This window comes from Vipera ursinii (genome assembly GCF_947247035.1).
Source record: "Vipera ursinii genome assembly, chromosome: 7".
In the NCBI taxonomy this organism is placed as follows: Eukaryota; Metazoa; Chordata; class Lepidosauria; order Squamata; family Viperidae; genus Vipera; species Vipera ursinii.
The window spans coordinates 33,438,118-33,464,513 of NC_139521.1; the positions used below are offsets into that span (position 1 = coordinate 33,438,118).

At 37.6% G+C, this 26,396-nt stretch overlaps 1 protein-coding gene across 3 annotated transcripts in view; it reads right to left on the minus strand.

The window, feature by feature from the left end:
• Positions 1-7,468: 7,468 nt before the first annotated feature.
• The window catches only part of ACSL1 (acyl-CoA synthetase long chain family member 1), a 37,980-nt gene continuing 19,052 nt past the window's right edge, over positions 7,469-26,396 (minus strand). For 2 of the 3 annotated variants that reach the window (XM_083367306.1, XM_083367307.1), the window contains exons 8-21: positions 25,535-25,567; positions 25,391-25,442; positions 24,605-24,678; positions 22,175-22,252; positions 18,662-18,796; positions 18,117-18,251; positions 16,213-16,308; positions 15,323-15,395; positions 13,394-13,482; positions 12,549-12,665; positions 11,040-11,183; positions 10,656-10,757; positions 9,595-9,666; positions 7,469-9,180 (exon numbers count right to left, since the gene is read on the minus strand). In XM_083367306.1, coding sequence (XP_083223432.1) covers positions 9,040-9,180; positions 9,595-9,666; positions 10,656-10,757; positions 11,040-11,183; positions 12,549-12,665; positions 13,394-13,482; positions 15,323-15,395; positions 16,213-16,308; positions 18,117-18,251; positions 18,662-18,796; positions 22,175-22,252; positions 24,605-24,678; positions 25,391-25,442; positions 25,535-25,567 — 1,341 coding nt within the window. In that variant the 3' untranslated portion in view covers positions 7,469-9,039. Of the gene's footprint in view, positions 9,181-9,594; positions 9,667-10,655; positions 10,758-11,039; positions 11,184-12,548; positions 12,666-13,393; positions 13,483-15,322; positions 15,396-16,212; positions 16,309-18,116; positions 18,252-18,661; positions 18,797-22,174; positions 22,253-22,303; positions 22,382-24,604; positions 24,679-25,390; positions 25,443-25,534; positions 25,568-26,396 lie in introns of all 3 variants that reach the window. The other variant, XM_083367308.1, reaches the window with a different exon arrangement.

The window sequence follows — 26,396 nt, forward strand, 5'->3', positions numbered from 1 at the left end:
GTATGGACAGTATTCTAGCAGCTGGAGCTGGATCTGGTTCCATTGGTGGCAGTGGAAGTCTGATGAGGCCATCAGCATGGCCCATTTCTTTGCCTGGTTTGTGAATCAATTTAAAAGTGTATACAGATAGAAAAATAGACCATCTCAGCATTCTTGGAGAAAGTATGTGGGGGGTTTGTTTGTCTGTTGTGAAAAGTCCCAACAGAGGTTTGTGGACTGTAAAGACCGTGAAGTCCCTACCATATAAATAGTCATGGATTTTTTTTATTCCAGCAACGATGGCTAGGGCCTCTTTGTCAATCTGAGCATAGTTGTGCTCAGCAGAGGGCAATGTCCTTGAGTAAAATGCTATAGGAACCTGTGTTCCATTTTTTTCTACGTGACTTAAAACTGCCCCCACCCTATAGGGAGATGCATCGCATGCAAGACATACTGGTTTAGACTCTTTGTAGTGAGTTACAGTGGACTTTTCTGACAATAGTGCTTTTAAGTCCTGGAAACTTTTTTCATGTAAGTTAGTCCATTTCCATGGAGCTTTCTTATCTAGAAGCCTGTGGAGGGGCTCTGCTATTGCAGCCTTATGAGGTAGAAATGTGTGATAGAAATTTAGGAGGCCCAAGAATGCTTGTAGCTCTCCTTTGGATTTGGGCCTAGGAGCCATTTTAATGGCCTTCACTTTAGAATCGGCAGGGTGAATGCCATTAGCATTAATTTGGAAACCCAGGAATTCTGTTGAAGGAACCCCAATACTACACTTGCTCTTTTTTAATTTGAGGCCTGTTTTGCAAAGCCTCTGCAAAACAGCCCTGAGCCTACTGGCTAGCACTTTTGGGGATTCCCCTGCAATAAGAACATCAAAATAAGGGCAGACACCCTGAATACCCTTAAATGTATGCTCCATGATCCCCTGGAAAATGCCAGGTGCAACACTGACTCCAAACTGTAAATGTTTAACTTTGAAAGCCCCCCCTGTGAGTCACGATCGTCTGAGCCGCAGCTGTGGCTTCATCAACCGGCAATTGCTGATAGGCCTGTGCTAAATCAAGTTTAGCAAAAATAGTACCCCCTTGCAAGGAGGCTAAAATGTGGTTGACCACTGGGACCAGGTAAGCGTGTTGCTTGAGGGCTTTATTTAGAGCGCATTTATAGTCAGCGCAAATGCGAATTGGCTTTAAGTGGAGTGACTATAGGAGTTTCCCACTCCCCACCATCAACAGGCTGTAAAACGCCCTGTTCTACAAGCTTATCAATTTCTGAATCAATTTTATGTTTTAAGGCAAAGGGGACCCTACGAGGCTTAACCCTGATTGGAACTACGTTGGGATCTAGCTTAAATGAGATAGGCAGGCCTGTGTATGTTCCTAGGGCTGAATCAAAAACATCTGCATAGTCCTCGCATACTGACGCGAGGTCTGCAGTTTGTGTCCAGTTTATACCAGTAATCTGAATACCTAAGGCATCAAACCAATTGAGTCCAATGAGACTCGTTCTCTGGCCCCCTACTACTATGACATCCAGGTGCCCAAAAAAACCCTTAAATTTTACCGTCAAAGTGGCTTCTCCCTTAACTTTAACTTGAGCATTTTGAAAGTCAGTTAGGATTATGTCTGAGGGCCTTAGTTTGGCCCAATTGTTACTGCGCCTACACACGAAGTTAAAAGTGTCTTGAGAAATAATGGAAACTGCAGAGCTACAGTCCAATTCCATCTTATATGCAAACTGCTGCAATGTGGCCTGTCCTGCCACAAGCTCTGCACATGGCTGATTGGAATCTGCAATCGGTGTGACAATGGTTGCTACCGCACCCTTTACATCTAGGTAAGAGAACTGTCTTGTAAGTGTTCTCTTGCTGCTGGCTGTTGCGGCGTTTCATGTTGAGTTGCTTTTGGAGTATGTTGATTTCAGGCTCTTCTTCCTCGGAAGATTCTTCAGTGTGTTTGGTGTCCTCATGGTGGACCGTTCCTTTATGCTTTGTCATTTTGGCGGGCTGTACTGTTTGAACTGCACCCCCGGCAGCTTCGGCAGCCATTACTTCGTCTTGTGCTTCTCAAAACGTTAAGTTTGGTCTGGCAAAGAGTCTCTGCTGAAGCGTTCGGTCCTGTAGGCCGCAGACAAGCCGGTCTCGTAGTCGCTCTTCTAAGTTTGAAAATTTGGAATGGAGAAAATGGATTGAGTTTATCCAGAACAAGTATAGGGTTAAGAAGTTTTATGTAGCATTTGAATAAGTCTTCTTTCTTTTTTTTTCTTTTTTTCTTTTGGTTTCTTTATATATATTTAATATTACTAAAGCTTGTTTTATCCTATATAAGCTAGAGAGTGATGGATTTTAGAGTTTATAGTTGTTAGTATATGATTGTTTATGATTGCTTTTTATATATATACCTTGTATTTAGCTCTGGGAAGTCGGGGGGGAGGGGGGGAGGGGGGAGAGGTAGGGGGGGAGAAGGGAGGGGGAGGGGGGTTTTAAAGGAAAATTGTATGTTAAAACTTTTCAATTAAAAAAAAAAAAGAAAATTTGCAAAGACCTGCTATGAATTCTGAAGCTGATTCGCCAGGTTGCTGCACTCTCTGGTTGAACTTGAACCGCCAAGCCATTTCAGACATCTTGGGCTGGAAATGTCTGGTTAGCTCCTTTTTGAGTTCTGCATAGGAAACCACTTCTATCGGTGTTGGAGCAAAGAGGTGCTCGGCCAAATCAAAGGTTGCTGGGCCGCACAGGCAGAGTAACATTGCGGCCTTCAGTCCTTCTTCCGCGATCTGGTTTGCCCGGAGGTAGTTTTCTACCTGGGACAAATAAGATGACCATTCCTCTGGGTGCTTCACGTCGAATTCTCAAATTCTCCCAACCTTCAGCATTCTGTCTTAGCTGGTTCATGCAGTTTCTTCCAATCCTGCTTCCCAGGCTCAGGGAATGAGTCCACTGAGCACGAGGTCGCTAGCGTACCTTGCTAGCCAACCTTGAGGGGGGTGAAATGCCTTTTCCCTCTGGTGTGCGCTGCCTTCCCCTCGTAGACTTCAGCTCTTTTTCAGGGAAACAGGATCCCACCTTCATCGCCAGTGTTGTGTAGCTGGTTCTTTGGCGCAGGAATGAAGACGAGGCAAGTGAGCTCAGGAAAACTCATGGTTTATTGCTTGCAGAATCTGAACTGAACAAATGGCTTTAATAATAATAAACCTTTATTGTCAAAGTACAACATGTGTACATTGAGATTAGCTGAGCCTCCCCCTGTGCTCTCTCCCCCCAACACACAGTGACAACAAACCCTCCATCCTACCACACCATGTGAACCAACTACACCACACACCGGCCTCCCAAGTCAATTCTGCATAAGATTATGTCTCATTTAAAAGCCTAATAGCCCATGGATAAAAGCTATTTTTCAGCCTGTTGGTACAGCTGGCTATATTCCTATATCTCCTACCGGATGGTAGGAGACTAAAGAGATACCGTCCAGGGTGTGAGTCATCCCTGAGAATCTTCCTCACTCTTCCAAGGCAACGAGCCCTGGCGATGTCATCCAGTGGTGTCAGGGAACAGCCCACAATGTCTTGTGCTGTGCTCACTACCCTCTGTAATACTTTCCTGTCCGCGGCTGTCAGACCAGCATACCAAACCACAATACCATACGAGAGGACGCTCTCTATAGTAGACCGGTAAAAGAGGGTCATTAGCTGTTGTTCTACCCTGTTCTTCCGCAAGACCCTAAGAAAGTGAAGCCTCTGTTGGGCCTTTCTAGCCACCTGGGTTGTGTTAACTTTCCAGGTCAGATCTTCACAGAGGTAGACTCCCAGAAATTTAAAGGAGGAAACTCTCTCTACACAGTCCTCCCCGATGTAAAGTGGGGCAGGTTCCTCCTTTTTTCTCTGGAAGTCTAACATCATCTCTTTCGTCTTGCCGATGTTTAGGTGCAAGTTGTTGTTACTACACCATATGGATAGTTTTTGTACCTCCGCCCTATATGCTGTCTCATCCCCACCTGTAATAAGACCCACCACAGTTGTATCATCTGCAAACTTGATTATCGCAGTGGATGGGTTAGATGATATGAACTAGCCGCAATATATAGTCTAGCCCCTAGGCAGCAGCCAATAGGTTTGAAGCAATCATTGCCGCCTAGGGATAGCCAATTGCAGCACTGGAGACTTGTAGTCTGGGTTGCTGGAGAACCGTTAACTGCTCCAGCAACCCACGTGGTATTACTAATGAGCCCAATACATAACAGTAACTGTTTAGCTTTTATTAGATAGAAAATATTCCCTTCCCCAGCTGAAAATGGTGTAATTACAAGATAACAGGCACTTCTTTCAAGAAGTATAAGTAATTGCTATTTTCTCAAAAGAATAAAAGCATTCATATGGCAGAAATATGGTGTAGTAGTTTAGGCATCAGGCTAGAAACTAGGAGACTGTGAGTTCTAGTCCTGCCTCAGGCATGAAGCCAGCTGGGTCACTTTGAGCCAGTCACTCACTCTCAGCCCAAACCACCTCACAGGTTGTTGTTGTGCAAAAAATCGGAGAAAGGAGTATTAGGTATTATTTATAAAATAATAATGGTGGGCTTTAAAAAAAAACCACTAAAGGCCTAAACCTTTCATCTCCTGTTACAGTTATTAAAAAGCTACAGGCTCACATCTACACTTTGGCTGATGTGAGCTCTAAATAAGGAACAAAATATCTCATGATCCTAACAGTGGGTATTTTATCTTGAGATTATATTAACACAAGGCATGGAACACTTTCAATATAAAACAATACACATAGGCACCAGCTTGGGACTATGTGCATCATATACACTTATTGTAATATTTTTATCCCAACTTCGTAAGTAATTCAAGGCACAACTATCCTGTGAGGTTGGTGGGGCTGAGAGTGAGTGACTGGCCCCAGGTTGCTCAGCCAGCTTTCATGCCTAAGTCAGGACTAGAACTCAGTCTCCTGGTTGCTAGGCCAGCATCATTACCACTACACTAAACTGGCTTATTCTATCTTTGTCTTATATATTCACATAGAGCTTAGCTTAATGCAGAGACATTGGACTATAGTCCTAACTACAACGTCCTGTTGCCTCTAGCCAATATGGCAGTTGTACATCATTAATTATCTGTAATACAACCAAAAGTAGAGTTTCTTTATGCCTAAGTCAATACTTCTATTTTACAAGATTTCCAAAACAGAACACTTTTGCTAACATGAGCAGAATTTATTGTAAATTATAAATCATGGATTTATACTTTTTGCATTATGCTTATTGATATTCACACTTTGTTTAAGCTTAATAGCAATTTTAGTCATATAATGTATTCAGTTACTCATTACTAAATAACTAATGATATATTGGGAAAGTATAACCACCATAACATTTCCGAATTCCTTCTTGGTTCAACCATTCATTCATTCATTTATTCATATGCATTTAATACTAATATAGTTTTTCCTATTTAATTTCCCTGTTTGAAATACCTAATAAAAAAATTAAAATACAAGACAATGAATGTCCCCAGGTTCCTCATTTCAATTCAGTAAAAGTGATACTTACATGGGAGCATTAGTTCCTAGTTCATATTGAAATTAGAGAGGGCAATGGAATTGAAGTAGATATGTTTATGTGCAATCAGCCTTGTATGATTTCAAAATATGTGATACTACTGCTTAGTATGGTTGGTGTAACGGTATAAGAATAGGCCCATATGCTGGTTACAAGCTGAGACTGCCTCTGAAATTCGCAATATACATTAATTAAACTAGTCCAACCTTGGCAACTTTAGGACTCGTGGACATCAACTCCCAGAATAACCGCGTCAGCCTCTAAGTTAAGTTAGGTGGTTTAAATTTTCTATCAATCCAAGCCCAAGTTTCAAGAAAAATGGAGTTTCTAGGCCAAGGAGGGACTGTGCATTACAATATTTTACCAAACTTTACTCAAAAGTAGTTGAAGAAACTTGGGTGGCAGCTAAATTACAAAATATTCTACCATAAGAAGGTGGAAATGAGACCATGAAAATATGTAGTCTCAGCAATGCTCCAGAAGTGTAAGATGTTATAGTGATACCCTAATTAGTGTAGCACTATTTAATAATTGTTATTGGGGTAAGGTGTCTCCTTTTGTTCTGATGTCTATACTGAATATCTAACAATTCCTTACCATTCAGTTCCATCATCTGAACTAAAAATATACATACATACATCTATGTACATATGCATTAATGTTTAGCTGATTTTCTGCTGAATTGACTTTCTAAATTATAAAGGCCTTGTTTTACTTGCCATAAAAGCTTTTGAATGAATTGAATTTTTAACATCACCCATTTTTATCAACCGTAATTACAGATACAACTTCTAGAGAATAATGCTATTAAAACCTTAGAATATTACAAACCAATTTAAAATGAGACATCAGAATGACAATAGCAACATTGCACTGCTGTGTCCATCCTTTTGTATGTATGAATTTGTGATATGTCTATAAAAGAGGTAGGGCTTGTATCATATCAGTACAAAACTGCATTTGTTGTATGCCATCTACATACGCCTTTGAGTATAATTGTTTACATTTTCTACAAGCAACAAGCTTGTTTTGCCCACTATAGAATTACTCCAGAAACAACCCTTTCACTAAAGAGTTGATTTCTTTCTGTTTCAGTAATAAACTATAGGTCAGTGGAATATTTTTGTTTCCCTATGGAACTGCTTTTATCCAAGTTCAGGTTTGCTAGTTTCTAAAGTTATTAAGACGAGCTTTTCCCAATATTAAGCTCTTGAGATGTATTTAGATTAAAAATTCTTCATTCCCACTGTCACAAGAATAGGGTTACTGCCTAGGAATACTAAGGTTGTAATCCAGTGACAGAAAGCGAAAACTGGTTAAGATCAGGAAATTCTATTTCGCTAAAGCAGGGGTGTCAAACTCAATTTCATTGAGGGCCGCATCAGCATTGCAGTTGCCCTCAGAGGGCCGGGTGGGTATGGCCTGGGTGGGCGTGGCCTACTGGGTGGGCGTGACTAAAGTGCTTATGGCCTACTGGGTGGACATGGCCAGCTCTACATCGTTCACATCAAGGGTGCCTATGGGGGCCTGGGCATGAGTGGGACAGATCTGAGGGTCTCTGGCAGGAGGAGGGTCTCTGGGCCAGGGCCAAGGCAGTGTGGGCCGTTCCCTCACTGTATCCAGGATGGCTTCGCGGGCCGCATGAAAACACTTTGCGGGCCGGATCTGGCCCCTGGGCCTTGTGTTTGACATGTCTGCGCTAATGTGTCAAAATTATTTCTTTATGATAAAGCTGTGTGGGAAACTATGATTTATTGGCTGATTTGCCATCCTCTTTGCTTTCTGTACCAACTGGGACATAAAATTGTCATAAAGGTCCAGACAAAAAGAATGGGAAACAAATAAGAATAATCAGGCAATATTTTTTTAAGTATGAGCGCATAGTGACTTTTTAAAATTGCAGTATAAAAACATTTACTCAAATTAAATGCAGAAATATTTATTTTGGCTTCCTTGTGGAGTTTTTTTGGATGGAAATTTTTGTTTATAAAATATAGAAATAGCCAACACTAAGCATACTTTTGAACTTCAATATAACAAGTGATTTAATACTTTAAGAATATGGGTTTGAACAATGGTATGCAATAAGGACACCCATGTATGAAATTATGCAACTGGGTAGTGCATTATAATCACACTCTTTAGTGCAAACTTCATTGTGCTTGTTTACATATATTTAACACAAATTAATTACTGTTTTATGGGAAAACTCAAACATGGGTTACTACAAGGCATTTCAATTCCATCCATCCCTCAGAAAAATATACAGATGCAGGTAAAAGGTAGGTATGTTCAAGCATCCTTCCCCATTCCAATATACATACATACATACATACATACATACGTGTGTGCGTGTATAAACACACACACATATATATACATACATATATATACATACATATATAGATAAATATATATACATGCATACATATACATATACACATATATATATATATACATGCATACATATACATATACATATATATATATACATAAATATACATGCATACATACACACACACACACACACACACACACACACACGGTAGGTATGTTCAAGGTTCAAGCATCTTTCCCCATTCCAATACACACACACACACACACACACACACACACACACACATTACAGTCTGTCACAGAAGCATGGCTAATTTTGTATCCTATCAAATTCTCAATATTCTTTGCTCAGTGAGTAAGAAGCAGAAGGTAACTTTGTACAAGACCCAGTAAATTAAATGATCAAGATTAAGCTGTACTGCTGAGGCAATCTAATGGTTGGCAATGTATGAACATGCCTTAGTCCCATTACGTACTGAAATTCCATCCACAACCATGTGTATTTTATAACATGATGCCACTATGGCCCAACTATCCCTGTAGCTCATGATGCTGACATCTTGGATTATATAGGAAGTTTTATCTGGAGTCTCTGCCAAATTCTAAAGCTAAAATATATGATTATTTATTCTGTGGTTCATTGCATTAATACAACATTAAATAAAGCTTTGAAAAAAATCAGTTGATAACATAGGCAGCCAAGATTCTGCCTAAATTTTACATCCAACCACAAATAAGGTTCAGTTTCCTATCAGTGTTCCTTTGTTGTGATGCAATAAAAATCTCCATATATCAAATATTTTGGAAAATGATTACCAGCTGTACAATGTAATAAAAACAACTGAATGTGGTAGCAACACACATATCCCTTTATATGCCTTGAGAGTCACATTTTTGGCTGAAGTCTTAAATAACTTACAAATCACATAGATAACATGTACAGTTTTAAGGCGCATTGAGGAAATTGTATGTCACTGTAAAAAAATGGTCTGCGACACAAGTGGACAGTAAGGCAGAGTTCAAATTTTCTTCAGTTTTCCTATGTTGAATACCCCTTTGTGTAGAAGTTAATGATTGCACTGTTTCCTTCCACATATTTGTTATAGTCTGTTCATAGATATGATGGTTAATAGCAAATGCCATTCTCTCTAATAGTTTTACATCTGGACATTAGCATAGAGTTCTTCTATTTGAGAGCTGAAATATTTGCGTAGCTCAGGTCTCTTTGCCTTTAAGGTTGGTGTTAGCAGGCCATTCTCAATAGAGAACATTTCAGAGTGAAGGGCAATGCCTCTGATCTGAAAAAAATGGAGGTTAAATCAGACTTTGCAAATTTTTTGTTTACAACAATGTTACACATTCATTGCAATTAGACTGTGAAAGAACAGAAATCGTTATCTGAACCAGTTTATTTTAAGCAGTAATGATGCTCCGTATCAGTAAGGATTTAATATGGGTCCTGAATTAAATAGACTGTTTATTGAAACCAATCACCCCTCTTTTTAAGAAAAAACAATTTTCTCTCTTTCCTTTAAAAATAAAATCCTAGTCTTAATGCAAGGGTAGGTTAATTTTTTTCTTAAAGATTAGATCTTGCTAATTTCATTGTAATTAGCCAGTTAATGTTTGTAACTCTAGAGCCCAAAATGACATTGAGGTAGAAAGTTATGGTACAGGCAGGCTAATAGTAGGCAAACATTTGAGATTCTCACCTGTTCAAATGACTTCAAGCCAAACTCCTTTCCTATCTTCAACATATCTTCCAGAATGTATTTTTTTATATCCTGTTGGGATTCAGAGAATAGTGTTACAGAACAATATGACAACAATATGAGTCTTAATTATATTATATTTTGTAGACCACAAATAATAAATAAGGTTCATTGCACTTATTTAACTTAAAAAGGCTAATTAGAAGATACCTTTGCAAAAAAATCAGGCAATGATTTATTTCTTTGCTATACAACCTCTACACACAAGTTAGGTAAGTCTACACCATGATAGCAAGACTAGAAGGCACAAAAATGACCCAACCCTAGCCTGTGGGTCACTCAAGATGGTTAAGAATAATTATTTTGCCAGTATTTTAACAACACTGTAGGTTAATAACGGGGACTGTACTGAGTTTTTTGCTCTGACTATGCAAATTCACCAGCGTTGCAATTATAATGAAACCAACGCAAAACATGAGTTGACTCCTTATTTAAGTTGTTTTATGTTTTAAGTGATTGACCCGTTCTCTGCTTTGTGGGTTTCTCATATTACTTGAACTTAATTATATTTTATTTCCTTTTTCCTTTAATAACAGGTTTCCTGACATTTCATTGGCAACCATGGCTGGCATCTTCAGAGGCAAGATGGTGTGCCAATTTCTTTTGCTTACTATTTTTTTGTGCTTTGCATAATGATTACTAAAACACAATCATATGATAGATGCATATGTATGAATGTAATCTTTTAACTGTGAAAACAGGAAATCCAAACAGTTCAAATGACTATAAAGGGTTTATTGCAAGCTGAAATTCTCTATAAGAATCTGAACTACTAATGGTCAAAGCAAATTGGTGGTAGATAAGAGTCAACAGAATTCAAGGTGGGCTGGTCTTAGATCCCTTGTGGGCACAATGGGAGTTGAGACTGATGATGCATTTGACCCCTCCCTTGGGCTCAGCCTGATCATCTCCTACTGGAAACTACATGGATAAATAAAGCTTTAAAAACAAGCAAGCTTACACATACTACTAGGGATTGTAATCAGAAAAAAAACACCTACTTTGTTTTTGCACAATTCTTCATAAGAGCCTCCCAGGCCTTTTTTCTTAGCCCAGATTACCAATATGTCTGGATCTGGTACCACAATTCCTATTAGGAAAGCCTGAAGCCAGATAAGAACAAATAAATACTTAAACTGTTATTACTGGATCAGCCACTTCCCAAAAGTTTTATTGGCAAAGGGTGAAGCCAAGTTGCACCTTTTGCCGCAACAGAAAACAAAAGTTCTGTGTTGAAGTACCAAAGCTGTGGAAGACCGCCCCTTGCAGATCAGATCAATTTCTTTCTTTGGTCTATCTTCACAGCAGAAGAACATTTATTCATGAAAAAAATGTTTTTATTCACTTTAGACATTTCTAAGACATTCTTAGAAACAAATACTTACCTGCAAACTTTCACCATGGACAAACACCTGGGCAACAGGCTCACTCCTCATATATATATTCTCTATTTTTTCTGGTGCTATATATTCTCCTTGTGCAAGTTTGAATATGTTTTTTTTTCTATCAATTATCTTCAGGGTACCATTCTATAAAACCAGTAGAAAAAGAAACTTACTTCAATTCATAAAAGGCTCATGCTTTACGTTATCTCATAATCAATGAGAGCCGAGTGCAAGATAAATTCTGAAGAACATTCAATTAAAAGCCAAGATTACCACTAAGAAATAATTTGTTTGAACAGTACAAGTAGACTGTCTCTGTAAGTTATTTCAACGGCCCACAGCCCATGGTAGTTGTATTTTGACACCAAGATAGGAAAACATAAAACATTTATTTATTTATGCATACATCAAATTTGTTTACTGCCCATTTCGTTGTGCTCTTATAATCTTATTCAGGTAGTCCTCGACTTACAACCATTCATTTAGTGACAGTTCACTGAAAAAAGTGACTGATGACCCGTTTTCACACTTACAACTACTGCAGAATCGCCATGATTTCGTGATCAAAATTTGAGCACTTGACAGCTGGCATGTATTTATGACGGTTTTACTGTCCCAGGGTCATGTGATCAGTATTTGTAACTTTCCCAGCTGGCTTCCAACAAACAAAGTCAGTGGGGGAAGCCAGATTCGCTTAACGACTGCATTATTCACTAATAACAGTAGTGATTCGTTTAATAGCTGTGGCATAAAGGTCTTAAAATGGCACCTCATTTAACAAGTGCCTTGCTTACAATAGAAACTTTGAACTCAGTTGTGTTGTAAGTCGAGGACTACCTGTATGATCTTCTGATAGGAAAAGAAATGTTCAATTGTATTGAAAGTAATTTACCAAGGAAATTGTTATAAATGTTTACAATAAATATCTACTATGGTGCCTTCCACCACACCAGCTTATGCTGATCTGGGACTGGCAATGCACATACAAACTTTAAACAGTTTTTCTGTGACTGAACAGATTCACTTCCAACTTAGCTACAGCACAAGAAAAATACACAGTGAAAATAGGCTTTTTGCTTATGTCCAGGTCTATAAGGTAGCCTTTTTCCACATCCTGTTAGCACTATCACAGTACTTGTGTGTATATGAAGGCCCTAATGATATTAAATAATGGGACAACAGCATGAAAGCATGCTGAATTTTTATTGTGAACCCAGTTTTCTAATGAAGCACATAATACTGAGAAAGGATTGGACAATTATATTCAGCACTGCTAGGAATCTGATGTCTAAGCTGCAGTGTTTATACTACGGAAAAAACTGACAAGGCAGTTGATGGTACCATGTTTTACAAGACACTTGCACTATAAATGATCAATAGATGGAATGTCACAGAAATATTCAAGCTTGCAACAGAAAAGTTCTGGCATTAAAATAGTGAAGTAACCCACTGATTAAAGGAATCTCTTTTCTCTGTTCACAAAATACACGTGATTGCAAATTGGCTTACCGGTAACCACTTCCCAATATCTCCAGTATGTACCCAGCCGTCTTTGTCAAGAACTTCTGCTGTTTTTTCAGGATCTTTCAGATAGCCTTTAAACACATTTGCTCCTTTTACACAAATCTGGAACAGAAGTGGACTGTGCTTAAAAAACACTCTTCCATAAAAAAGATTTTCCTACTAATTTATGTAAGAATGGAAATAATGTTCATTTACTATACCAACTGATACTTTTTAAGCTCACTTATTATTTTTAAGAAATTTGCTAATGTTTTGGCAAATAATGCTGATCAAAATCACAATACCTTTAAATTATTGTTGGAACTGATTCTTGTAGAACACAGAATGTACTTACTGAACATTTAAAATGTGCAATTTGAAAAAGAAAGGCATTTTCTGACATTTGGGCACGTTTTGAACTTAAAGTTCTACATGTAAGAATTGAAACTGGTGAACCAGGTACCAACACTTCACAGCTAGAAAGGACCATGATATAAACACACTGCAACTGCTCAAGGCTGACACCTGATAAACTACTAAATGTCTGTAACCTCAAAAATGCAGGAGGAAAAAACTGAGAGTTTAATCTCCAGATGTCTCTGCCTTTCTTTCTTTCTTTCTCTCTCTCTCTCTCACACACACACACAAACATACTCAAACAATGAATGAAGATTCTACATCTGTTGCTCTGTAGCATACAATCAATTATTGTGTTAAGACTTAATTTTTGCCTACAAGATAGTTTCTAATCGAGCTGAATTGTGTTTGACATCTTCTGCCAACTCAAGCCAATGAATGGAAGGTTAAGTGCTGGAAAAGCCAAGCCTTAAAGTTCAGATAGCACAACTTACCTCACCCTCTCCTTTGGCAGCAAAATAATTCATTTCTTCTACGTCAACCAGCTTTATGATATTACAAGGCATTGGGGAACCAACATGACCTATTGGTGGAATAATAATATTTTGTTTTAGGTTTTTAATCATATGCCACCCAGAGCCTTGGTGGAGCAGTGGGCTAATGCCTCCTTAAGTAACACCAGCTACCTGCAATTAGTGCAGGTTCGCATCCCACCAGGCTCAAGGTTGACTCAGCCTTCCATCCTTCCGAGGTAGGTAAAATGAGGACCCAGATTGTTGGGGGCAATTAAGCTGACTTTGTAATAATGCCGCTTGGGGTGGGGGGCGAAAGCCCTAATAAGCAGGCATATACATAGAATGAAGGCTATTGCTAAGCACATTGGTTTGTGCTTTAAATTGTAAGCCGCCCTGAGTCTTCGGAGAAGGGCGGGATATAAATGGGATTTAAAAAAAAAGAGTCACTCTGAATAAAGGTAATTAATAAACAATACAATTATTTTTAAAATTAATTATTTTTAATATATAATTGAGTAATATTTTTACCATACACTGAATATAATTGAATTTTTAAATTTGACCACAGTCTCTCCAAGTTGTGTTAATGTTTCCACCCCTGGAACACAATTCTATTGGTACATACAAACAAAAGTTTTTATTTTTTTATGCTAGTTCTAAAGTCCATTTCTAAGAATCATATCAGGCAAATCTATGTTCTTCATATGGTGCTAAACTGAACTTGAACTAAATAGGACTTGAGGGTAGTTCTGCTAGCATGCAGCATTTCACCCATAGGAACTGCTGTATCATAATGTTCTTGCTGCTAGTTCTTATTAACTTTTCTCTGTAACATTCTTATTTCTATTATTGTTTTTATTGGCTAAAGTTATATGCCACCTTTTCCCTAGAAGCCAAAGACAACTTAAGCAGGAATTGTTCCTTCATTTTACTCTCACAGTGTCTATGATGTAGGTTAAGCAGAGTGTGACTGACTGGACCAAAAAAAAAAAAAAGGAGACAGTAAATTTCCATGACGGAGAGTATATCTGTATATACTCAGTATTAATCCAACAGGTTATTTATTTATTTATTAAGCAAATGGCCATGTTACATTAGCCAGGAGACAACAATGCTAATACAGGGCAGTTGTTTGGCTGCCTAAGATTGCTAGCCTATTCTGTTCACACTCGTGCGTTTTCCAAGGTGCACCACACCAGGAAGAAATACGAACAGCATCCTGCAACATCATCTGGGAACTTTTCTCTCCACTGAAATTGCCTCACAAATGGGTGTCACATCCAGGAAGGTCCAGCGCCAGCAGGATCTGACTATCTGCAGGAAGGTCTGGGTAGTCTTCCTACCAAAGTGGTACCTATTTATCTATTCACATACAAAGTGCTTTCAAACTGCTGGGTGGACAGAAACTGAGTCAAGTGACAGGAGCTCCCCTGCCATGCTCAGCTAGGACTCGAACCGCTGGTGCAGAAAAATGGAGAAAAAACATCTCCAGAGAATAAACTGGGTGATTGGAAGAAAATTTCCCTCCTTTCCCTTCCACTTCCTTTTAAAATAATGAAATGCCACATTTTTTAGGGCAAGTACATGTGGACAAGTAATTTAGTTCAATTTACTTGCGATCTTCAGCCCTGATAATTCCCAAAATTAATGGGCTATACTGCCCACCATCTTCAGCTAATACACATAGTAACCAGTAAAGACAGACCCAGTATTGCAAAGCTTGCACCATCATGCCAAACTGTATGATGTAATTAATCTAGTCAAGTATATGTAAATACAAATTGCTCTGGACATTTATTCTGAATGGCTTCTCATTTGTGATTAATTTTACCACTGAAGTTTCTCCATAAATATTTTGTCTGCCCTGATTTAAACTCTGCAAGACTTAACAAATTAAAGAAGCCCTACCAGCAGTCCAGTCACCAGGTACTGTTAGAGAACATCCAGCTGTGCATTCTGTTTGTCCATAGCCTTCATAAAACTGTGAAGCAGAACATAAAGATCAGTCCTAAAGCTTTTCCCACCCAATGGGAATTATATTTTGCCCTTTCTCAAGACATCTTATACAAAATTCTTGAACAAATGTAGAACTTCTTTTCATCCTTGGTTTTCCAATTTAATTTTTACTTTGTGTGTGTAAAAACACACAAGCACTATCCTATGAGTAATAATGTATTTAGTTAAACAATTACCTATTTTAAATTTGGAATTTTCCAAGAATGTTTGTTTAATTTAATCATAGAAATGCCATCTAAGTCTTGACCTAACATTAATCTTGTATTTTAATATTTCAAATGGGACTTGCCTATTGACACAGGTCAAGAATAAATTATTTCTGGTCACAGACATACCAATGGTACATTGCAAAACTTATAACCCTTGTAGCTGAGTTTCCTATATGTAATTCCAGTCTGAAACAGACTGCATTTATGTATGGTAACAATTCTTGAATCTTGATTTATAAGCTAATGATTAAAAAAGTCTTATTTATATAACTGATTTTGTATTTTAGGCAAAGGATTGTTAGATGGGCACAATCCAAATAACTAAGAGAAGCTTCACATGTTACTTGGAGAGCCAATAATACCATTTTTTTCACAATCCAGTTTTCAATACTGTTTGATATTTCATAGTCTTCAGTCCCTTCCTGTGTTCAGTTAATCATATATGTGCTTTGTAAACAAGTTAATTCAATTCCCTAACCCTAACCTCAAGATAATAAATAGAACATGACATTTGTAATGTAATGAAATGTAATGAAAAATATATTTTCATTTCTAGTTACAGTCCAAGCTCACCTGACAACCAAGAGCTGCTCTTAGGAAGGTCAATACATTTGCAGAAACAGGAGCTGCTCCTGTAATCATTAGTTTGACTTTTCCTCCCAGATTTGCCTAAGGAAAGGGAAAACAAACAAACCAACCCCAAATATAGTCACTTCAACAACCACAGGGAAGCCAAAAGTCTCTGGTGAGTGGAACTTGGATCATACTTGGAAGAATATTCAACAATCCAAATCCCTTGAACTCTTTCCAAGTATGTGCATTTAAAGGCAGCTTAGAGTCACATGAATGAATAGACTATTCGTTCAAGGAGCATTTCTTTCAGTGCTTCCTATCGGGTACATTTTGCCCTGCTACTTCATCTAAAACTAACACAGGCCATGATATTGTTAAATAATCTTTCTAAACCAGGCATGTGTATTAGGAAAGACCACATTAGGCCTCACCTGGCAATCCTATACCAGGAAGAAGAAGAGACAACCTATTCCATCTACATGATAATGAATTTTACTGTCCTAACAGGAAGGCAATCACATTTGCATCAGTCTGTATCATATCCAAATATACATAATACATGATTAATATTTCCTTTTCGTGGCTCTGTTTTCCTCATACAGACATTCCATACCACTCCTATATAGTTGTTACATATGCTGATCGCTACAAAGCAAAACTTCTCACATGTGCAACACAGTCAACTTATGGATTGTCATATAGGACAACCTGGAAGCCTTTGCTTTGAGTGGCTCAGATAATTAAAAACTAATACTATGGGTTCAGAACAGAGGTAATTTTTCAGATTTTTTAAAAAATGTAACAACTAAATTAAGAAAAGAGCTATGGATCTGCATAAAAGACCCTCAATTACCTTGCTTCACTAGACTGGGTGAAATTAGAATCACTAGTTTACAAGCACCAGCAGTTACAAACGTGTTGAGTCACTATGTGAAAGATGCCAAGGTTAAACTGCTATTTCTGGCTCTGTGAGATGCTACTGCCTATCAGAATGACCTCACACACCAAACATACTTAGCCATTGGAAATCTACTTTGAGTCTTCTATAGGCAAATAAAGATTTTTCTACAAAAAAGCATTCCAATATTAACTTCCTTCAGCCACAATCTAAATTCAAAACAATTTTGAAGGATTATACTAGATAGTCCTTGACGTACGATCACAATTGAGCCCAAAATTTCCACTGCTAAGGAAGACAGTGAGTTTTGTCCCATTTTACAACCTTTCTTGCCAAAGTTGTTAAGTGAATCACTGTAGTTGTTAAGTTAGTAACACAGCTGTTAAGAATGAATCTGGCGTCCCCATTGACTTTGCTTGTCAAAAGGTCACAAAAGGTGATCACGTGATGCTGGGACAGTGCAACTGTCATAAATACATGCCAGTTGCCAAGCACCTAAATTGTGACCATGTGAATGCTGCAATGGTCATAACTGTGAAAAACAGTCATAAATCACTTTTTCAGTGCCGTTGTAACTTTAAATGCTCACTAAATGAATGACTGTAAGTCAAGGACTACCTGTATGTTATGTTAGCTGAATTCTTGTGTTATATGAAAAGGATATAATCAAATAGGTAAGTGTGCACTCTACATGTAAAGAGTCCTAGATTCAGTTCTTATTACCTCCATATAAGATTAAATAAGAGATGTCTTAGGATGCATACACAGGTCTATCATAAAGGTTCATGGGAGCTACTAGTCAACCACATCTGGAGGACAATACATTGCCCTCTAAAAGAAAATCTCCACCTGAAACTTAGCAATAGAAAACATGCTAATCTGGATGGATCAATGATTTAATAAACAATAGTCCTAAATTCATACCCACAGATTGTTTTAAAAAATATTGGAATCAAGAACTTCCAGAGAACAAGTCGACTCTCAAAATCACCAGCAATCAGGTTACCTGTACTTTGCGGAAAATAATTTTATCCCATAGGCTGTTATTTCTAATAATCCCACTTCTAAGTTCTGCCTCTTTCCTCTTGGTAGCAAAATCCAATATCCACCGCTTAAATGAAGTATTTGCTTGTTGAAAGATCTGCAAAAGAGCACAATTTTCCTCAAGATGCAATAGAAAGAAATGAATATATTTCTCACTGTCTTCTGCCATTACCATTAATTGAACAAATGCCTGAGGGCTCATGCTCCCTATTCTCCATCACTAATCACTGGAGTCATTATAATCCTTTGATGAAGCCCCACTCTTCATCCCCTGCAGTAGACATAATTTTGTGGTTATATGCAAATACAAATAACATCTGGGAGAGATCTTAACATTGAGTGACTGCTGCTGCGGTTTCACCTCCTAGATACAAATGCGAGCTTTGCTTTTATGTGTCAAAATATGCTCTATTTGCTACCATTAGATTCCCAAAGCATAAAAAGTGATTTTCCAAAATGTCATGGAAAGCAAGGGTGCTTGTTCTGTTCAGTTTCACACAGACTTACTTTATCAAACATTCTGTTCAACAATCTTGGCACCACTGGGAACACTGTAGGCTGCAAAGTTTTTAAGTCATCCATGAGTAGCCTGATGTCTCCCTGGAAAAATCCAATCCGAGCCCCATGGCAAAGAATCACACACTACGGACGAGAAAGAGAGAATCCAAAATAAACCAAGGCAAATAAAATTTGATTGGCTTATTATTTTTTTTTAAAAAAAGGGCAGAAATTGGAGGAGCAGTTGATTTATTTTATCACTGCAGTCCAAGTTATCAGCATTCCCTTTTGCATCACATATTAGCACAATCTGTTTTATACCGTTAGGGAGCATACAGACAAAGATTTTGTTCTCCAGCCACTTTGACATATTCTTGGAATTATATTTGCCTAGTAGTAGTATTACTTAAATTTAGACTGCCTGATTCCATGACTTTTATTTCTGATCCTATTCCTTTTTTTCAGTTCATTAGCTTCCACCCTTACAGCTGGCTTTTTTCTACTTACAGAAAATTTACTAGGAGGCAAAGCTGAACAATGCCTTTTAATTGATTTTGATATAAGCTATCCATCGGGTAGCACATTATTTCCTTAGTAGGTGACTTTTTTTAAGTCACTCCTTTGCTTAAGATACAGTGGATTTAATACACCCCTGTTAAAATGCCTGGTTTTTGAGATGTAAAAAAATCAGACCAAAATAAATCACTTCAGAATTTTTTTCCACCTTTAATATAACACGGTAACTCTACAATTCAATTGAAAAACAAACTAATTTTTTAGGAGAAATAATAATGTACAATAACATGGATGTGCATACTATCTCATAAGTAGGGATGTGGTTGTGTTCAGAATTAGCTAATCACATTCAAACTGATGTTAAATAGTAGAGAGTACACACCCTGAAACACAGTGAAGACAGTGAACACCAAGTAGAGAAAATATGGCACAATAGTGACATTACCAAGAATGGGATGTCCCTCCAAAATTGATGGGAAAACAAGAAAACTGGTCCAAGAGGTTGCCAAGAGACCTACAGCAATGTTAAAGGAGATGCAGGGATTTCTGGTAATAACAATTTTCTGTACTTTTCATATGTCTGGGCTGGGGGGGGGGGTAAGGTGGCAAGATGGAAGGCTTTTCTTTCAAAGAAAAACATCCAAGTCCAGCTACATTTTGCCAAAAACCCACATGAGTCTGAGAAAAGCATGTGGGAAAATATGTTAGTCTGATGAGATCAAAGTTGAACTTTCATGCCACAATTCCAAAAAGTATGTTTGGCAAAAAAATGCAACACTGTGCATCACCAAAGGCACACTATACCCACAGTGAAGCATGGTGGCGGCAGCATTATGCTTTGGGGCTGGTTTTCTTCCGCTGCAACTGCAGCTTTGTCAAGGTGGAAGGAATTATGAACAGTTCCAAATATCAGTCAATTTTGCATAAAACCTTCAGGCCTCTGCTAAAAGGCTGAAGATGAATTCAAATTTCAGCATGACTATAATTCAAGGCATACTCCAAATCAACAAAAAACAGCTTCACCAGGTGAAGGGCAAAGTTTCAGAATGGCCCAGCCAGAGCTCAGACCTGAATCCAATTGAAAATCTGTGGAGCGACCTGAAGAGGCCTTGGAGATCTTTTGCAAGGAAGTGGGCAAAGATTCCCAAGGCAAGATATGCCAAGTTGATAGGCTTCTGCTGACAGCTGTCATCAAATCAAAAGGTGCTTCAGCAAAGTATTAGTTTAAGGGTGTACACACTTATGCAACCACGTTATGGTACATTTTTAGTGATATTTTGTTCTGTAAGAGATTTCAGTTTGTTTTTCAACTGAACTGTACAGTTTATATGTTATATTAAAGATGGAAAAAATTCTGATTTATCTTGATCTGTTTTTTTAAATCTCAAAAAACTGGCATTTTAACCAAGGTGTGTAGACTTTTTATATTCACTCTACTTGTAACTTCAAACACACCCACCTTAACTGTCTTCATCCCTGAAGCAGCTAGTCACCTGCCTGGTTAGCTAATACTATGTTTATAGATAACACCATATTTATAACCATATCATTTCTTCCTCCTGCAGAATACAGAAGAATAATCATCTTGTGATATCAGAGAGCTAAAATAAACTGGCAGATTACGATCGTTCCCTGATTTGTAATGAATTTTCTGTTTCTGTTTAAAACATTTGATTAAGGACATCAGACATTTCATAAACCTCAGCCAGGGTGGCAAATAATCAGAATTCTGAATGCTGCAGGCAATTATCTGAAGTCATTAGTTGCTTATCCCTGGTATCTATGTCTCCTGAGCAGGCTTCATTTTATTTTAACTAATAATAGCTCCACTGTGTTTTAGCCAATTTCAAGACAGGAAAGCAATATATGTTACAGCAATCACTATGGAGAGAGCACTCTGAAGAGAGAGAAGTTCCCTGAGGTTGGCCTCCAGTCTGAATTCAAAAATGTGGAAGAGTAAACCTCTGGTCCTGATGACTGACTCAGATTGGATCCTGCAACATTATCCTGGGACACATGTTTGCCTAAATTACTGGTGAATAAGCCTAGAATTTTATGTGCCAAAATACACCCCCAAAATTGGGTTCTGCTTAGGGAGTTAGCATAAGGTGTAAGGTTAGCATAAGAGTATTTTATGTTCAGTGAAACCTGTCTGAGTTCATATACTGCAATTATAGCAACTATAATGATTGGGGTAAGCATCATAACCCAAACCAAGCACAAATCAGGAAGTGAACCCTATCTATAACTATCACTGACTATAATTACAAGCTGAAATAACACTGCAGAGTCACTGAATTTTTTACTACCGCAAAGAAGGTTGGGCTGAAGAATATGAAGTGTGGAAGTGTTTCACTGCCAACCCTCTTTACCTGCAATCTGTAACATATTACAAGGATTCACACTTGTTATAAATTAACAGAAATACTTTTAATGGAGGCCTGTTTGCCAAAAGCTCCCTAGCCTTGCAAGATAAACAGATATTCATTAACAAAGTAAGATGTTGCCAATTTAACATTTGGCATGTTATTCATCAATATATATATTAGACATGTTTATATTTATTTCTCCTTCCTTTGGGATCTCAAGGTAGCACACACTAATACCACATCTTTCCTGATTCACTAACAGGTTAAAAAGGTTCTAGCTCTAAGTTCCTATGTATTGTTGGGGCAACTATAATTCCTAACCAATGATATACTGACAGAACTATTCCCATTTTTTACATTTATATCCTACCTTTCCTGCAGGAGCTAAAGAGAGCATGCATAAAATTTTCTTCAGCACGTTTATCCACAGCCCTATAAAATGGTTGTGCTAAGAAAGAGCAATTATTCCTTAGTCATTCATTCAACTTCAAAGGCAGAAAATGGATTTGGATTTAATGGGAATAGTATATTCCCAATTTTATTTGGAGAACTAACATTAAGAAAAACTCATTAAATCATGTGAGTCTAAGACAGATTTACTTGTTGTAAGTAGGCAAGCATATATTGTTTTACTTACCTCGACTATTCTTTCAAACATATGTGCAAGAGGCAAAAATGAAATGTGTGTGTCACTGGGGCTTGTTATATATCCACTCTGCAAAAGATGAAACTACTTAAAACTTACATTAAAAATACAAATGCCTACCTCGACAATTCTTTCAAACATGTGAGCCAGGGGTAAAAAGGAGATTAAAGTGTCTTCAGGAGAAGGAAAAACTGCTTTCTGTAATCAGAAGGACCAGAAAGTAGAAGGGAAAAAGAAACCAATTACAAAAGAATATTTTTTAAAAGAAAAGGTTGCCATATCCAAGCCACGCTAAACAGAATCGATATACATGATCACCAAAGCCATTAGAAAGAATGGGAAATAAGCCCAGATTAGTCCATTAAGCCACTCAGAGTAATGTTCTGTCTTTTCTAAAATTATATGGCCATGTGCTTTGAAATCCAACCTAAGCCAAATATTAAGATTAAAAAGATATTGCAGAACTGTATTAAGTCAATGCATTATACCTCTAAATTGGAGAAGCAAATTTCAGCATTAATATTCTAATAAATACGATTATGCTTATATTTATGTCTCATATTCAAAATAAACGTGCAACATATGTGCTTCTCTTTTATAGATAATGAACTGTTTAGATTACAACATCTTTTGCTTCAAGACTAAATATCTTGTCATATAGGGTATGAAGCATTTAGTACCTAAATCTTTATGTGGATGGTCCTTCAGATACACTGGGATGTTGTTTGTAATTTTAGAAGCTAGACGCTGAAATGTGGGAGGATACTGGATTGTAAAAGACTGGTTAAGAAACTTCAAGCTGTTCTCTGATTATCGTTTTAGAAAAATCAATTTGGCTTCCGAGTTGCAAACAAGATAAAATCAGCAAGAATTTAAGCACATAAAGATAGGCAATCCACATAATTGCTGGTGATGACCTATAAAGCCCTAAATGGCATGGGCCCAGATTATGAGGGAGCACCTGCTGCCAGTGTCAATTTCCCATCGTCCTGTGCGCTCCCACAGGGAGGGCCTCCTCAGGGTACCGCCGGTCAAGGGTTGCCGGTGGGTGATCCCCAGGGGGAGGGCGTTCTCTGTGGGCGCGCCTGCTCTATGGAATCAACTGCCAATGGAACTCCGGACTGCCCCCGACCTTCGTTCGTTTCGTCGGGACCTAAAAACCTGGCTCTTTGAGCTACCCGGCCTGGACTGAGGGGTTTTAATGATTTTAAATTGTGATTTTGACTTTTTTGGGCTATACTTAATTTAATTTAATTTTAATTTTATATTGTATTGTTTTTAAATTCTGCCCTGTAAACCGCCCTGAGTCCTTTGGGAATAGGGCGGTATATAAACCAAATTAATAAATAAATAATAAATAAATAATTCATCAAAGTATGATCTATGTACTCCTGACCTTCGCTCCTTCCGCCGTGACCTGAAAACTCACCTATTTGAACAAGCCGGCCTGGTCTGATGGGTTTGGGGTATTTTAATTGTAACCTTAATTAACTTTTACTGCAATTGGGCTATTCTATTTAATTCTTATCTTAACTTTTGTATATTGTATTTTTTATTGCATTTTATTGCCCTGTACACCACCCTGAGTCCTTCGGGAGAAGGGCAGTATAGAAATTAAATTAATAAATAAATAAAATAAAATCAGATAACAGCAGAGACAAAGTTGCACCAAAGACACCAGAAACAATAAAACATGATTTCCAGAAAGCAGAATTTTTGTGTTGGACTGCAAATCAAGCCTGTATTTAGCTCAACTCCCGTTCAGTGGTTACGTAAAATTTGTATACTTTCTTATAAGACAATCAAGAGATGTTTATAACATGCTAAGATGTCCTTTTTGCCAAGAATTTCCTATTAGTTTTAACTTTTAAACCTCTCACTCCATGCTAGGAAGAAGACAGTTAAGCAAGCAAACCAAACAGCCTAAATTTCATTTGCTTTCATGTTAGGCAAGCTATTCTAAGTACCTCCATACTTCACTTAGTAATGCTGAAATTCTAACATCCCAGCTTTTTGTAAAGATTACTGAAACACCACATTAAACACCAGAACACTAGTACAATAGAAATATCAAGTTTTTAAAGGATATCAACAGTTTTATGCTGTATGTATTATACGTTCTATCTCATTTTTAATTTAAGTCAATCGCTTGGATAGGAAACATTATAAAACCTAGCAGTCCCTCTGGTACTGATCTAACATTTTAAGATTTCAGCACTAATAAAATGAAACATACAGATTTTTTTTTCTAAACTTAACTGCAGAATTAGAAGTGAAAGCTGCAGTTTTTTGGTCTCCAATAAATTGATCACATCCGTTGCTAAAACTGAGATAAATTTACTTCTGCAAAAGATGAATTACTTCTTTTCCAAATGAATTACACTCCAAGATCTCAAAGAAATCCAAATCAGCAACCTTTACCTCTGTTGCTTTCACAAATGCAGACATATTGCTCACTATATTTCGATGAGTAAGCATGGCTCCCTTAGGACATCCTATGAGAAAAAAGGTGTAAAGATTTGAAATTTCTAAATGGACTCGTGAGAATTCTTGTACAAGTGGTCCTCGACTTATAACCACTCATTTAAAGTTACAGTGGCATTAAAAAACTGACTTATAACCAATCCTCACCCTTACAACCATCACAGCCTCCCCATAGTCATGTGATCAAAACTTGGGTGCTTGGTAACCGTTATGTATTTAAGATGGTTGCAGATCCCAAAGTCATGAGATTGCCATTTGTGACTTTCCCAGCCAGCTTCCGACAAGAAAAATCAATTGGGGAAGCCAGATTTACTTAATTAACATGTGATTCTCTTAACAACTGTAGTGATTCACTTAACAACTATGGCAAAAATGGTCATAAAACTGAGTGCGACTCACTTAATAACAGCATTGGTTAACAACAGAAATTATGGTCACAACTGTGGTTGTAAGTCAAAGACTACCTGTTCACATAAGCAAGAGCTTAAAAACATTATGTAATGAATCCATAATGTTTTATAGCTGTTACAATTGTAAAATTAATTTTAGAATAATAAAATGCTTCTTCTACATTATGGTATAACAGGGATCTCCAAATATGAATGCATGTTTAGAATCTAGTGGTATCTACAGCAATGTTGATAGTCTACTTTAGCATTTCAGCAGTTAAAAATAACTTTATCATTCTTTTTGTCTCCAATATCAATTCCAAGACAGGCATACCTGTAGTTCCACTGGTGAAACAGATTATAGCTAGATCTTCTGTTTCTGGAAGCTAAAAAGAGAGAGAGAAATCCCTAGTATCCTTCTTTTTAAATCAGCATAGTAAAATACCCATTATGTATATAGAAGCTATATGGTACTTACAACAGGTTTGTGTTTGTGGGCTCTTCCTGATGCCTTTGGGGGAAAAAAGCAGATTAGATAGGAGCTAAAATCACCTTCATGATTCCCAAACCTTTCATGTATATTGTTTCAAAAGTTGCACTGAATTTTGTTTAGACAAGTAGGCAGTGCTTGATGGTAGAGAATACAGTTTAAAAACTTTTAAACTCCTAATTCTTAATTCATAAAATTCATAAACCACCATTTTACATATTCTGAGACCATTTCTCATCCTCCAAATCATCAGACTTCAAATCATAGAAATTACCCATTATATATCTAGTGACATTTAATCAATTTATTTGAATTCTTATCAAGTGGCTTCCCCCCCCCCCAAATAGAAAGGAACTAGCATATTGGTCATAGAGGGTAGTCCTCAACTTACTACAGTTCATTCAGTGACCATTCAAAATTACAGTGGCACTGAATGGATTTATGACCTATAGCTGAAGTTAGGGCCACTGCAGCGCCTCCGTAGATATGTGAAAAAATATGGGTGCTTGATAATCTGCCCACCATTACAACCAATTGCCTATTTTATACCTCATCCTGCCCCGCTGAGTGCCCACAAGATTTGGTCCTGCTTCCACCTCATAGGGTCCCACAATCTTGGGCCTTACCCCCCCCATCATGCTCTGCTTCAAGGACCACCTGTTTAAATGTTAAAGGTCATCTATATGTTGTGCAATATCAAGAAAAATCCTTAGGACTTTTGAGAGGTTTTTATGTAAAGTCCAATTTAGACTTTATTCAGTTGGACAGAAGATCAGTGTTTTGCAACAGCCTAAAACCTCGTGCTTTCTTATTTCAAGTTAGGATGTCTCACAATAAAATTTGTTTTATT